This window comes from Neofelis nebulosa, chromosome 2 (genome assembly GCF_028018385.1).
Source record: "Neofelis nebulosa isolate mNeoNeb1 chromosome 2, mNeoNeb1.pri, whole genome shotgun sequence".
NCBI classification, from domain to species: domain Eukaryota; kingdom Metazoa; phylum Chordata; class Mammalia; order Carnivora; family Felidae; genus Neofelis; species Neofelis nebulosa.
In genome coordinates, this window is record NC_080783.1 from 204,115,678 (window position 1) to 204,129,435 (window position 13,758).

A 13,758-nucleotide genomic window follows, 5' to 3' on the forward strand; every position below is an offset into this window, starting at 1 on the left:
TGTGTGTGCCCTTCTCCCACTTGTGCTCTCTCTCTCAAAAATAAGCATCTAAAAAATTAAAAAAAACAAAACAAAACAAAAAACGTGTGATCTCCAGCTATGAGGTGCGGTAGGGAACACAAAAAAGGAGGCAAAACTATTACTGTTTCCTTTTGAGGAACAACGTGAGAGCCCTTGGCTGGTAGCTCCGCCCTTGGCTGGTAGCTCCGCCCTTGGCTGGTAGCTCCGCCCTTGGCTGGTAGCTCCGCCCTTGTGTGAATCCACAGGTACCAATAGGCAGATTCCTGACAACCTAGCATTAGCACAAAAGGGGTTTGGAAGACTGCAGACAGGAGGTCGGAATCAGCACGGCCTAAAAATAACTTGTGGCAAGTAGAATTTATTCAGAAACAAAATTATTACTTTTCTCCTTAGAATTGTTTTAGAAATAATTCACTTTTGTACCCTTCTGAATTCTCAAATAAAATTAACACCATCCTGTTAAAGGGTGGTCTTGCACATTTACTTCTGATAAGCAAATGAAGATCCCATAAAACCCAATCGCCATTGACCATTCTATTTTTCCAGTGGTCTCTTCGTGTCCCCTCGGGCAGTACCACATCTGTAGGAGTAACACAAATAATTGTGCCTAAAAATCGATCCCCGAGGCTTTTCCGGCTGTAACAGTTTTCCACAAAATACAGACGCTGCCTTCATACACTGAAATCACTGGCGCAATGAGTCAGCAGTAAAAATGGCCACAAACAGGGGCGCGTGGGTGGCTGAGTCGGTGAAGCGTCTGACTTCGCTCAGGTCATGATCTCACAGTTGATGAGTTCGAGCCCAGTGTTGGGCTCTGTGCTGACAGTGCAGAGCCTGGAGCCTGCTTCGGATTCTGCGTCTCCCTCTCTCCCCTGCTCATGCTCTCTGTCTCAAAAATAAACAAAACATTAAAAAAAAATTCTTTTAATGGCTACAAATACTTTGCACCTAAAATATGTGAGGACAACATGTAACCGGCAGCTTTCTTGGGAACTCAAGAAGAGTCCTTTGCAGCTGGGCAGGAGCCACACAAAACCCATTAAGAGAGAAGAGCAGAAAAGGTCTCGTGCGAAGCTCGGTTTCAGGGAGTGACAGATGAGGGTGGGAGCTAAGCGTGTATTTCTTGACCTTTTACCGGAAATACCACTGCCCCGTCCCCCGTTCCCCATCCCAAAGCAGAGAATGTGGGGTTCATCAATTTCACTGAGAAATACATTGTGAAAATGATTTTGCCGGACCCCTTTGCCTTGGACTAAAAGAACCCGAGGACCCCACCACTTCTGTACGAAGGAGAAGGAACAATTTCACTGTTGAGAAGAAGCGATGCTCAATCCATTCAGCTGTGGAATTATCTTTGGAGTCCTACGGCCGGAAATTTCTCATGTTCTATGTCTGTCTGTAAATCCGAGATAGCAAATCCTGTCTCTCCAGCAGGTTCATGGATGTCAGAGGTAAGGCCTCTGTGTCCACCCAGGGAAAGGCAAGTGCCTTTGGTGCTCGTCAGTATCACCGCTGACTCAAACAGGCAGAGGGATGGAATTCACGGACCAGGAAAAAACCAGCATGCATGCTCCTGGGTATGGTGAATTTAAAACTTTGATAATCTGAGCACTTGTAATCCTTCTGGGCCCTAAATTCAGAAGTGCTAGAGGGGAGCAGAACACACAGAAAACTTAAAAACCTTCTGTAACTTTTGACCTATGGCATGCATGTTGCCTTCAACACCTTTCCAGATCAGAAAGAGGCATGAAACTGAATTAAAATTCAAGAAGATACGGGATACTATCTGTTCAGTATTGGTTTTTAGGTTTTAATGGTTCATACTAAGTTTACAAATACATCCGCTGCCTTTATTGGAACGTAAGTTCTTAGGCGGCTATGATTCCCGCCCAAATACATAATATCTCCTATACCATGTACACGAAAAGTAGTCAAACCAATGATAAATCATTTTTGATGGTAACAAACTGCAAACTGGTAATAGGGTCGGGATGGAAATATCCTTGATGAGAGTGTCCATCACATGGGTAAATACTGCCAAAACTCACCAAATCGCACACTTAAGACCTCTACGTTTTACTGTAGGCAAGTCTTGCCAAATCAACAAAAAAGAGAAAAAAGGAAGAGGGAAAACAAGAGGAGGGATGGGATGAGGTGGCGACTGTGGCCAGCTGTGGAGGTGGACCTGAGCCCTCACCACTGCTGAGCACAGCCTGTCAGGCCCAGAGCCTCGCACACGGGTGGCGGCCTTCTGCCCAGCCGGGAGCACAGCAAGGCTACTATTTCACGTGGGGACAACACACCCTGAGTCGTCACTAGTGAGTGCGGTTATAAAAGCTTCTCCTTTTGTCTTCCACGGCTCGTTGAAAAAAGATGTGTGACTGTGCCTTTACAGAAGATGTGTGCCCAATGCAGAGGCCATTTTTCAGCAGTTTGGTGGCCAATCACCACCCTGAAAACACCTAGAAAACGGTTCGCCACTGAAGGAGGGGAATGAGATCCACAACCACACCACCACAGCCAACTGGAACACGAACATTTAAACTGATGAGTGGCAGTCAGGGCCTCTACCAGGAGGTGCGACCCAGCCACGCTCTCTCGTTCACTCAGTTTTGGAGTTCCAGAGGTGCTGCACTCAATCAGTGCTACTCACATGGTACCTGTAGCCCATCAGGAAACAAAAGCACTTTTTATTTGGCTTTTCTGGGGAATGTTTATCGGAAAGGCGCAATCTTTGAAGCCCTCACTGTGAGAACTTCCAGCGAGATCCCAGCTCCTGACAGTCCCTGGGCAGCAGCAAGGGCCTCTTCTTTTCAGCCTGAAGCCTGGTTGTTTACTGAAAAGAGCAGAGGAGACAGAGGAGCAGACTGTGAGGCCTCCTGGAGGAAAAGGGCAGATGCAACCAACTTGGGGAGCGAGCAGACACAAGGAGAAAAGCAGAGAATGCTGTCTTGCTCAGCCTGTCTTCTCCTACCCTGACCATTACTGTGCTGCTGGTAGGCATCTTGAAGAGGCAGTCAGGTTACAGGTGGGCATTACCCAACGTGAGGACTCAAGGTGGCCCGTGGTTTGTAAGCTCATCCAGGCCCTTGGGCTCAAACACAGTTTTTGATCCGACACTAGAGGTGAGAAAGACCACAAAAGTGAGTTCTTTCCCTGAAAACCGTGTGAACTTCCTCAGGCACAAGGGAAACAGCGTCAGTCACCCAGACTGCCGTTCCAAGGCTTCAGCTGGCAAGGTCAGTATCGTATATTCACGCACAAGGAAATCCATGATTCTGCCCTCTGGGGTGTCCAGCTGAATCTCTACTTCCTCTTTTCTCTTCTCCCCATTGATGAAGTAGGAAAGATGAGGGAAGCCCAGGTTCAGCCTGAACTTCATATCTCGTCTCAGGCTTCTGTCGAAGTCAACGCTGTGGTCTCTTTCCTATGACTTTGGTGATGGAGCACTAGCTCTGATGAACATACCAAACCCTCCTCTATATCCATTCCTGAGGAACAGAAGCTCTCTGCTCACTGGCCTTTATCATGGATAAAATATTCCTTCTTCATCCAGTTAACAGAGACTGGTCACTTCTCCAAACACGAGACCACAAAAGGAAGACCTCAGGAGGAATCCCTAACCTGGAGGGACAACTTCAGGAAGGTGTGATGGCTTCTACCAGGCATTTATCTCCTCAAGTAACAGAGCTCTAGAGCTAGACTGTCCGGATTTGACAGGCAGTTTGCTTACCTTTGCTGTGCCTACTTTCCTTACCTGTTAATTGAGGATAATAAAAGTACTCACTTCATTGGGGTATTATGGAGGACAGAGTGAATACTTAAAGCTCTTAGAACAGGAATAGTTCTCTAACAAGTACTCTAACAAGAATAGAGTACTGTTACTGTTATTAACACAAATAGGGTAGGGCTTTGACAATATTCCACTTGCTATTCCGTGGTCGCAAAAAACCAGCTGCTCTTCTGTACGATGCGGATTCCCCAAGAAGGAGGTGAACGCACAAGCAGTGACACAGTATGAACTAGATGGCAGGTACCGTGGAGGCTGCCAATGGAAAATTAGAATCTGCCCTTCCTAACAGTCCGTTAGGAACCGTTCAGATGCGTCACATTGCTGGAGCAGCCACCTGAAGACATGCCCTCCCCAGAGACCTGGCTGTTCTGGGCAACAGTGTACCACTCATTGATGACATCAGTGCCCTGTCTTCTCAGGATCTTCAGAACTTGACCTATGCCCCCTGACCCTTCGAAGCAGAGAAAGTACTTCTCTGTTAGGACACTGAGGAACTTGTATTACTCTGCTATGAACCTGGGACTTGAATTGAGGGAGACGATAGCAGGGATTTTTTTTTTTTTTTTTGTAGTTATAGCAGAATTCTCCACGTTGAGAAAATACATTGTTTTCACTTCAGTGGCTTTTAATCTTATTTTTTTGTTTTGTTTGTTATTTCTTATAATTTAACTGTTTGGTGGGGCGCCCAGGTGGCTCAGTCAGTTAAGTGTCTGACTCTTGATCTCGACTCAGGTCATGATCTCTCGGTTCATGAGATCGAGCCCTGCGTGGGGCTCTGAGCTGATGATGCGGAGCCTGCTTGGGATTCTGTCTCCCGCTCTCTCTCTCTGCCCCTCCCCTGCTCATGCTCTCTCTCTCAAAAGTAAATAAACTTAAAAAAAATTAACTCTTTGGTGATGGCCTTGAAAATGCTTTGCAGGGTAGCTGGGTGGTTCAGTCAGTTAAGTGTCCAACTTTGGCCCAGTTCATGATCTTGTGGTTCACAATTTCGAGCCCTGAGATGGGCTCTGTGCTGACAGCTTAGAGCCTGGAGCCTGCTTCAGATTCTGTGTCTCCCTCTCTCTCTCTCTCTCTCTCTCTGCCCCTCCCCTGCTCATGCTCTGTCTCCCAAAAATGAATAAATGTTAAAAAATTTTTAAAAGAAAAAAGAAAATGCTTTGCTATGTATTCATGGTGCCTGGCTAGACCAGGGGAATGAAAAACCACTTCAAACAAACAGAAATGGATATGATGTTATTAAAGTATAAAAGGAAAATGTGAAGCAGAAAGACATGATTCTTTTTAATCAAGGTCAGTTATGCACAAAGATCAAGAATGTTCTATCCTCAAGCTTGCCCATGTGCCCAGTGGTTGGCAGTGACTTCGGGATCTATTTCTGTGGACTCCATCTAGGGGTGTGTGTGTGTGTGTGTGTGTGTGTGTGTGTGTGTCTGTTGAAATCTTCCTCACTGTTCATCCACACTCACTCATTCAGTAAGGCCAGTCCTACCCTAGGTGCTGAGGCTACAAGGACCACATACTGATTGTGTGATTTATTCAAGGATACAAGCTTGTTTTCTCATGGTGTTTTCTTCAAGGACATTAGAGGGTGAAGGTAATTTTTAAGGCTAGAGACCCATCTTTCCAAAGACATGTGAGCTTGAAAGAATGTCACAAACAACAGTGGGAAGAAACTTACATGTATTATTTGTCCTTTAAAAAGAGAAATGTAGCTTTCTACCTGAACATTTAGACAAGAAGCTTTTAGGCAAAGCCAAGTATAGTTGGTGTGTCCATGCTGCTGGGAAGCCGGGAGCCACAGTAGCCCTGAGCAGGGTGTCAGAGTTCCAGTGGGGTGAGGAAGGTGGTCACCCGGGAGGCAAGCCTGGCATGGGGGGCCAGAACCCAACAGGGTTCGGAAAGAATGCCCATGAGGGGCAGCCCAGCACAGGGTGTGGAAGCTCAGGGGGCTGAGGAGGGTATCCATGCAGGAAGACTGCCCAGAGCAGGGGAGGAGGAAAGTTATCTCAGCACAGGGGCAGACTGACAGGGTGTCGAAGCCCAAGTGGGGGGAGAACGGGGAGAGAAGGGTGAGGAGGGAGGTCTGTGCGGGGAGGTATTCCAGCGCAAGGTCATGGAGCCCAAGTGCGGTGAGGATGTGTCTGTGTGGGAAGGTGGCCCAGCACAGCATACTGGATCCTGAGTGGTGGGACCATCAGAACCTGGATGGGGTGAAGAGCACTTTCACACGGTGGGTCTGGGTGCAAGGTGCTGGAGGACGGTGGGGGTAAGGAGGGCGTCCACATGGGGAAGAGGGTGGACGCTGGCAGTTAAGTACAGAGGGAGTGACTGAGTAGGTAAAAAGAATAAGATAACGGAAGCTAATTTTCTCTCTGTCAAAGAAGAGTTACAAATTTGGAATGGGAGAAAACTAGAAACAAATTCTTTGGAGCTGGACTGGGGTTGGAAGTAGAACTGTAAACACACATGTGCAGGCATCTAGGGATTTCCTAGTTCTGTCCAGCAAGCAGCCCAGGAACAGCGACAGCTAACTACTCACATATCCTGGTTTCTAAACACTGTTCTCCACTGGAAGGAGTCAGGGCTCCTTGGAGAAATGGCAGATTCTCCAAGGGCTGGGGCAGGCAAAGTACAATGAGATAATTCTGGAATATCTTGTGCTAGAGAGTTTAAGGACATACTCAAAGAATGGTGGGCACATGTCAAAAAGACACAGAGGCCATCTTGTAAGGGGCAACCACTGCCCAAACCTGGGACAAGTCAAAGTAATGGCAGTTGACAGATTAGACCAAGGAAGAAGATAGGAAAGCATGGGGTGCCAGGGTGACTCGGTCGGCTAAGCGTCCGACTTCGGCTCAGGTCATGATCTCAGTTTGTGAGTTCAAGCCCCGCGTCGGGCTCTGTGCTGACAGCTCAGAGCCTGGAGCCTGCTTCAGATTGTGTGTGTGTGTCTCTCTCTGTACCCCCAACGCTCACGCTCTGTCTCTCTCTGCCTCTCAAAAATAAAGATGTAACAACAACAAAAAGATAGGAAACTATGAATTGTACTGATATGAATAAATGAATATCTTAAAACACTGATAGGGAAACAGAACACTTACAAATACCTCCCACAAAATATTATAAGGAGAAAGAGAATTACTTGACAGTGGACACACCTGGGAGATGACCTTAATCAAGGGCTCAAAGTGAATTTTGTCGGTAATGGGACAAATGGAAATCTCTCCCCCGGACAGGACGCAGTGAGAACAGAGCATCACTTCCATGGTATTCTGGCCGAAGATGCACAACCTGGATCTAATCCCAAAGACACATCTCAAGCACCGAAATGAGACATGCAACAAAATAACCAGCCTGGAATCTTTGAGTGCGAACACCAACAAAGACCAGAGGAGACTGGAAATTCTTCCAGACTCAAGGAGACTAAAGGGGCCGGACAGGTAAGTGCAATGCGACAAAAGGAGCTGAAGTGTTTGATATAAAGGACATTATTGGAACAGCCAGAGAATTGTGAATGGAGTCTGAGGACGAGAAGGATATAATAAACCAACGTTAATTTCCTGAATTTGTATTTTCTCCTAGGAGAAGGCCCTTGCTTGCAGGAAGCACATATCTTAGTCCTGGGGTGATGGGCATCACTGTTGGCAACTTACTCTCAAAACAGTTCAGGAAGAAAAGAGTTCTTTGTACTCCCAAACCAGTAAAAATACTTTGCTACGCACTTCAAACACACTGAACTTGTTTACCCGCTTATTTATACGCACACATACACACGTTACGAGCATGTCCTGCTGCCCTTATATCACCTACAAAATTTGTAAAAATGGAATGTAAATCAGAGGAGGAAATAAAAGAAACAGAAAGGACATGGTGACTAAAATTAATTTATGAGGCTTCGACATAAATGTTGGCGAGTGTCGGTATCCTGACCCTGTAGGTGACCCTCCCAGTCTCATCCAACTCATATTTGATGGACAGCAAGGCTCGAAAGCTGGGCTCCGTGCCAGGCAGTGTGGAGATGACACGTGTGACCCTCCCCAAGGCTCATTCCTGAGTCATCCCGACCCCTGGGAGCCCTGCTTCGGACAGATCGGGAACACACTCACATGGGTAATCCAGCTGTTTCTTCGGACCTAAGAGCCTTGAGTCCTGCCTTGATTTAGGGAATGGCAGATCTTTCCCAACTGAAATGAGATTACTGGGGGGGGGGGGGGGGGCCTCTGATGCAGGATAGGTGCCAGTGTATTTTGATAAAGGTAAACTGGGGCGCCTGGGTGGTTCAGTCGGTTAAGTGGCCGACTTCGGCTCAGGTCATGATCTCACGGTCCATGAGTTCGAGCCCCGCGTCGGGTTCTGTGCTGACAGCTCAGAGCCTGGAGCCTGTTTCAGATTCTGTGTCTCCCTCTCTCTGACCCTCCCCCGTTCATGCTCTGTCTCTGTCTCAAAAATAAACAAACGTTAAAAAAAATTTTTTTTTTTTGATAAAGGTAAACTATATGGCACTCTGTCTATACGTACACATTAGAGAGAAGTTAGTTAAATTGTTAGGAGAGATTTCAACTCAATTATAGGAAGCCAAGGCGGACTCATTATCACACTGTTCTTCCTCATTATTCAGGTCTCAGCTCAAATGTCATTTCTTCAGATAGGTCTTCCCTGACCACTCTAGTTAAAAATGACCACCGACAACTCCCTATCTACTTTTTATTTTGTTCATAGTACTTGTTATTACCCGAATTTCTTATTCACTTGTTTGCGTGTTAGTATCTTTCTCTCCCTATGCTCCCCAAAGGCTGGCACGTCATCTTGTTCACTGTGGTTTCCCTAGACCCTGTGACAGTAACTGTGGCTGGCACAATGCTCAATGCTTACTGCACACGTGAAGCAACAGAGAACGTGGAACCTGTAAACCAATGATCTCTAAGAACATGACAGCCTCATGAGAACCATCTCATTACTCGCTGGTATCTTAATATTGCCGATAATTAGGATACCTAATGACCTAATGAAAGGACTCAAAATCCTTTTTAACTCTTGGTTTTGAGACAATGTATTCACAGTAGAAACTACAAATATACTTAAAGGTAACTGGAGACAGCTCTTTCATCTCAAAAGCTCCTACGACATTTGAAAATCCCGAAATGTTATAACGTACTGTGGTGTGTGGTCCGAGGACCCAGTGTGAGTCCACGAAGTTTGCTACCAGTCCAGGGAATGTCTAGAAACACTTCAGCAAGTTTACATTGCTGTGACCTTCTTACTGCATTTTACCAAAACATCAGTCTCTGACAGTTTGGAGGAAAAGCCTGGTCCTCCACTAAGCAATCAATTTGAGAAGCGTTCATTTATAGCTTATCCAGAAATTCGTTAAAAAGTAACAAAAATGTTAATGACCAGCCTGGCAAAAATGTTAAATTCTGAAAACAGAATGCATTGGTAATGCTATGGTGCCACGGGAACTCTTTTACGTGGCTGGCAGGAACGAAAACAGGTACTGCACTTTGGAGACCATGTGACAGGATCTGCTAGGATTGAAGAAACGCAACCCTACAAGCCAGCAACATCAGTCCCAGCTACACACCCTGGGGAACCCACCCTGCAACCCCCCCATACACAGAACATTCAGCATTGCTGTTGCAACGGCAACCTATCAAAAATAACCGAAAGGTCCAATGTAAGAAGGGGTAAAAAAGTTGTGGTAATTTTCTAAAACGGGACACTATACAACAAGTGAAACAATACATATTTCAACGTGGATTAATCCTCCAGATATAATGTTGAGGGGAAAAAAAGAACTTTTACAATATGCCATTTATATAAAATTAAAAATAATGTAAAATACTATGTATTTCACCAGTGTTTTACAGTTTTTTAGCACACAGATCCTGCACGTACTTCCTTAGATTTATACTTCAATATTTCATGGTACTACTGTAAATGGTAATGTTTTTTATTTTATTATTTTATTTTTTTAATGGTAATGTTTTTTAAATTTCAGTTTCCAAATGTTTATGGCTAGCATATAGACGTACAGTTGATTTTATATATTGACCCTGTGTCCTCCAATCTTCCTAAACTCACTTATTAGTTCTAATGGTTTCTAGGTGATTCCTTTCTAAATGGACAATCATGTCAATTGCAAACAGTACAATTTAAAAATACAGAACAACCCAGGTTTGAATGTATAGATCCACTTATAGATTTTTGTTGATATAGTATAACAGAGTATATGTATTCTCTCTTATGATTTTCATATTTCTTTTTTCTAGCTTGCATTATTATAATATAGTATATAATACATAACATACAATGTATGTGTTAATTGACTCTGTTATTGGCAAGGCTTATAGTTAAATTCTGGGGGAGTCCGAAGTTATACATGATTTTTAACTCCATGGAAGCTCAGGGCTCTTAACTCTAGCATCGTTTAAGGGTAAATCATAGTATACATACATACACAGTATTTTGAACCACAGGAAATAGCAGTATTTGATCACGTGACCTACAAATACAGCGATTTCATATGGTTAGGCTTAATAAACAGTTGAAATTACATGGGAAATCATAAACACTGAGTTTAGGATAATGGTTATCTGTGGGAGGAGACACGAGGGGTTCAATTATATTAATCAAATTTTATTAGCTAAATTGGGTGGGCACATGGGTTTTCTTTCTATTAGTCTTTATCCTCTTTGTAAAGCCTAAAAATCACCCATTGTTTAAGAGCCTGAGCTAGTGCCTTCACACAAGATAAATAACCAAACCTGAAAGTTATTCACCTGTATCTTACCTGGACTCCTCGGGAGAGCAGAGGCCAAGGTAAGGGCACACAGAGAGTCTGTTTTGGGAAGTGACTGCACAGGACAGAGGGGGAACAGTGAAACAGGGAAGCACGGAAAGCCAGTCCCCCTTCTGTCCAGGCTGTGTTGTCAAGCCGGTCACCTCTGTGGCCAAGCAGGGTATGATGTGGCCAAGCAGGGTATGATGTGGCCAGGAGCCCTCTGGGAGGGCAGTGAGAAGACCCTCTCAGCGTCAGAGGAAGGGGGACTTATTCACTGGCTTTAGTCTCCCCCTGGTCAAGGGCTGCCCTGTGGGATGTTAACTCCCTCACGCTTCCATTTCTGCCCAGGCATCGGTACTGCTGAGCAACTTCACACAGGCAGCAGAGAAACGCTGCGACGGAATGCAAGGTACCTACGGTGTAATAGTGAGGTTACACCTGTGCACAGCTAGGGGCTCTAGCAAGAGCTGGAGTGAAAAGCGGGGGGCCAAGACGATGTGAAGTAGGACAAAAGAGGTGTCCCGTACATATATACATACATATTACACACATGTATCTATGTGTGTAGATACATATACATGCCTGTGCGTGTGTGTGTATATGTGTGTGTGTGTGTATATATATGTATACATATACACACACACACACATATACACACACACACACACAAAAGCATATTACAAAGAATGTTAAACTCAAGAACAATGGGTTATTTTTTTAACTTTAACGCATTTTTATTGTGGTAAAATATACAAAACGCAGAATTTACCATTTTAACCATTTTTTAAAACGTGTACAATTCAGTGGCATTAAGTATATTTATACTGTTGGGAAACACCATTCTCCATCTCCAGAACTCCCCCATGAACTCGAATTAAAACTATGTATGCATTAAACTAGAACTCCCAGCCGCCATCCCTCCAGCCCTGGCAACTGCTATTCTACTCTCTCTGGGAGCCAGACCACACTCGCTAGCTCACGTAAGGAAGGTCATACAGTATGTGTCCTCTTGTGCCTCTTATCTCAGTATGTCTTTCAAGGGTCGTGCAAGTTATACCAAGTATCAGAATTTCATTTACTTTTAAGGCTGTAGAATATTCTATTGTCAGTATATACTGCATTTAAAAAAAAAATTTAACATTTATTTATTCTTGAGAGACAGAGAGAGACAGGGCATGAACAGGGAAGGGGCAGAGAGACAGGGAGATAACAGAATCCGAAGCGGGATCCAGGCTCTGAGCTGTCAGCACGGAGCCTGACACGGGGCTCAAACCCACGAACTGTCAGATCATGACCTGAAGTCGGACGCTTAACTGAGCCACCCAGGCGCCCCTCCGCTGCATTTTTTTTTTTTTTTTGGTTTATTTGAGAGAGAGAAAGAGCATGAGCAGGGGAAGGGTCAGAGAGAGAGGGAGAGAGAGAGAATCCCAAGCAGGCTCTGCATTGTCAGCATGGAGCCCAAAGTGGGGCTCCAACTCACAAGTGAAATCATGACCTGAGCTGAAACCAAGAGTCAGACGCTCAACCTACTGAGGCATCCAGGTGCCCCTTTAGTGCATTTTATTTATTCATTTATCCGTAGATGGACACTTGGGTTGTTTCTACCTTTCGACTATTGTGCATAATGCCACTATTAACACTGGTGTACAAATACCTGTTCGAGTCCCTGCTTTCAATTCTTTGTGTATCTATCCAGAAGCAGAATTGTTGGATCATATGGTAATTCTGTGCATAAGTTTTTGAGGAGCTACCACACAGTTTTCCACAGCAGTGGCACCATTTCACACTCCCACCAGCAGTGCACAAAGGTGCCAAGTTCTCCACATCCTTGTCACTTGGTCTCTGTTTTTAGGACAGGAGCCATCCTAATGGGTGTGAAGTCCTAGCTCATTGTGATTGTTATTTGTATTTCCCTAATATTAATGCTGCTGAGCATCTTTTCATGTGCTTGTTGGCCGTTTATACATCTTCCTTGGAGAGACGTCTATTCAAGTCCTTTGCTTACTTTTCAAATGGGTTGCTTGGTTTTGAGTTTTATGGTTGGGTTTCAGGATTTCTTTACATATTCTAGATATTAATCGTTTATCAGGTAATATGATTTGAAAATATTTCCTGCCATTTTGTAGGTTGCCTTTTCATTGATGGGTGTTTCTTTTTTTTTTTTTTTTAACGTTTATTTATTTTTGAGACAGAGAGAGACACAGCATGAACGGGGGAGGGGCAGAGAGAAAGGGAAACACAGAATCGGAAGCAGGCTCCAGGCTCTGAGCCATCAGCCCAGAGCTGGACACGGGGCTCGAACCCGCGGACCGCGAGATCGTGACCTGAGCCGAAGTCGGACGCTTAACCGACTGAGCCACCCAGGCGCCCCCATTGATGGGTGTTTCTTGATGTACACATTTTACATTTTGATAAAATCCAACTTATATATTTTTTCTATTGTTACCTGTGCTTTTGGTGTTATATCCAAGAAATTATTGCCAAATCCAATGTCAAGAAGATTTCCCTCTATTTTCTTCTAAGAGTTTTATAGTTTTAATTCTGACATTTAGGTCATTGATCCATTTTGAATTAATTTTTGTATAAGGTATATGATAAGGGTCCAACTTCATTCTTCTACTTGTGAATATCCACTTTTCCCAGCACCATTTGATGAAAAGACTGTCCTTTCCCCATTGAATGGTCTTGGCACCCTTGTTGAAAATCATTCGACCATACATATAAGGGTTCATTTCTGGACTCTCTATTCCATTAATGTTGGTCAATGTCTGTCTGTATGCCAGAACCACACTGGCTTTTAAAAAATTTGTATTGAGATATAGTTGACATGTAAGTACCACACTATTTTGATTACTGTAGCTCTGTATTAAGGGAACGTATCTTTTTTTTTACTTAATGGTTATTTATTTTTTTTTTTTTGAGAGAAAGAGAGACAGGGCACAAGCAGGGGAGGGGCAGGGAGAGAGAGACACAGAATCTGAAGCAGGTTCCAGGCTCTGAACTGTCAGCACAGAACCCGACGCGGGGCTCAAACTCATGAGTCATGAGGTCATGACCTGAGCCAAAGTGCGACACTAAACTGACTGAGCCACCCAGGTGCCCCAAGGCAACATATCTTAACATAATAAAGGCCATATATAACAAGCCCACAGCTTGTCCTATA

The 13,758-nt window shown here is 44.5% G+C and overlaps 1 protein-coding gene across 5 annotated transcripts in view; it reads right to left on the bottom strand.

Annotated features, from left to right (window-relative positions):
- The window catches only part of RCAN3 (RCAN family member 3), a 38,719-nt gene that overhangs the window by 12,166 nt on the left and 12,795 nt on the right, over nucleotides 1–13,758 (bottom strand). For 2 of the 5 annotated variants that reach the window (XM_058718612.1, XM_058718611.1), the window contains exon 3: nucleotides 506–601. The exons of 2 other annotated variants lie outside the window; for them this stretch is intronic. In XM_058718612.1, coding sequence (XP_058574595.1) covers nucleotides 506–601 — 96 coding nt within the window. Of the gene's footprint in view, nucleotides 1–505; nucleotides 602–6,972; nucleotides 7,174–13,758 lie in introns of those variants that run through there. One more of the 5 variants, XM_058718616.1, reaches the window with a different exon arrangement.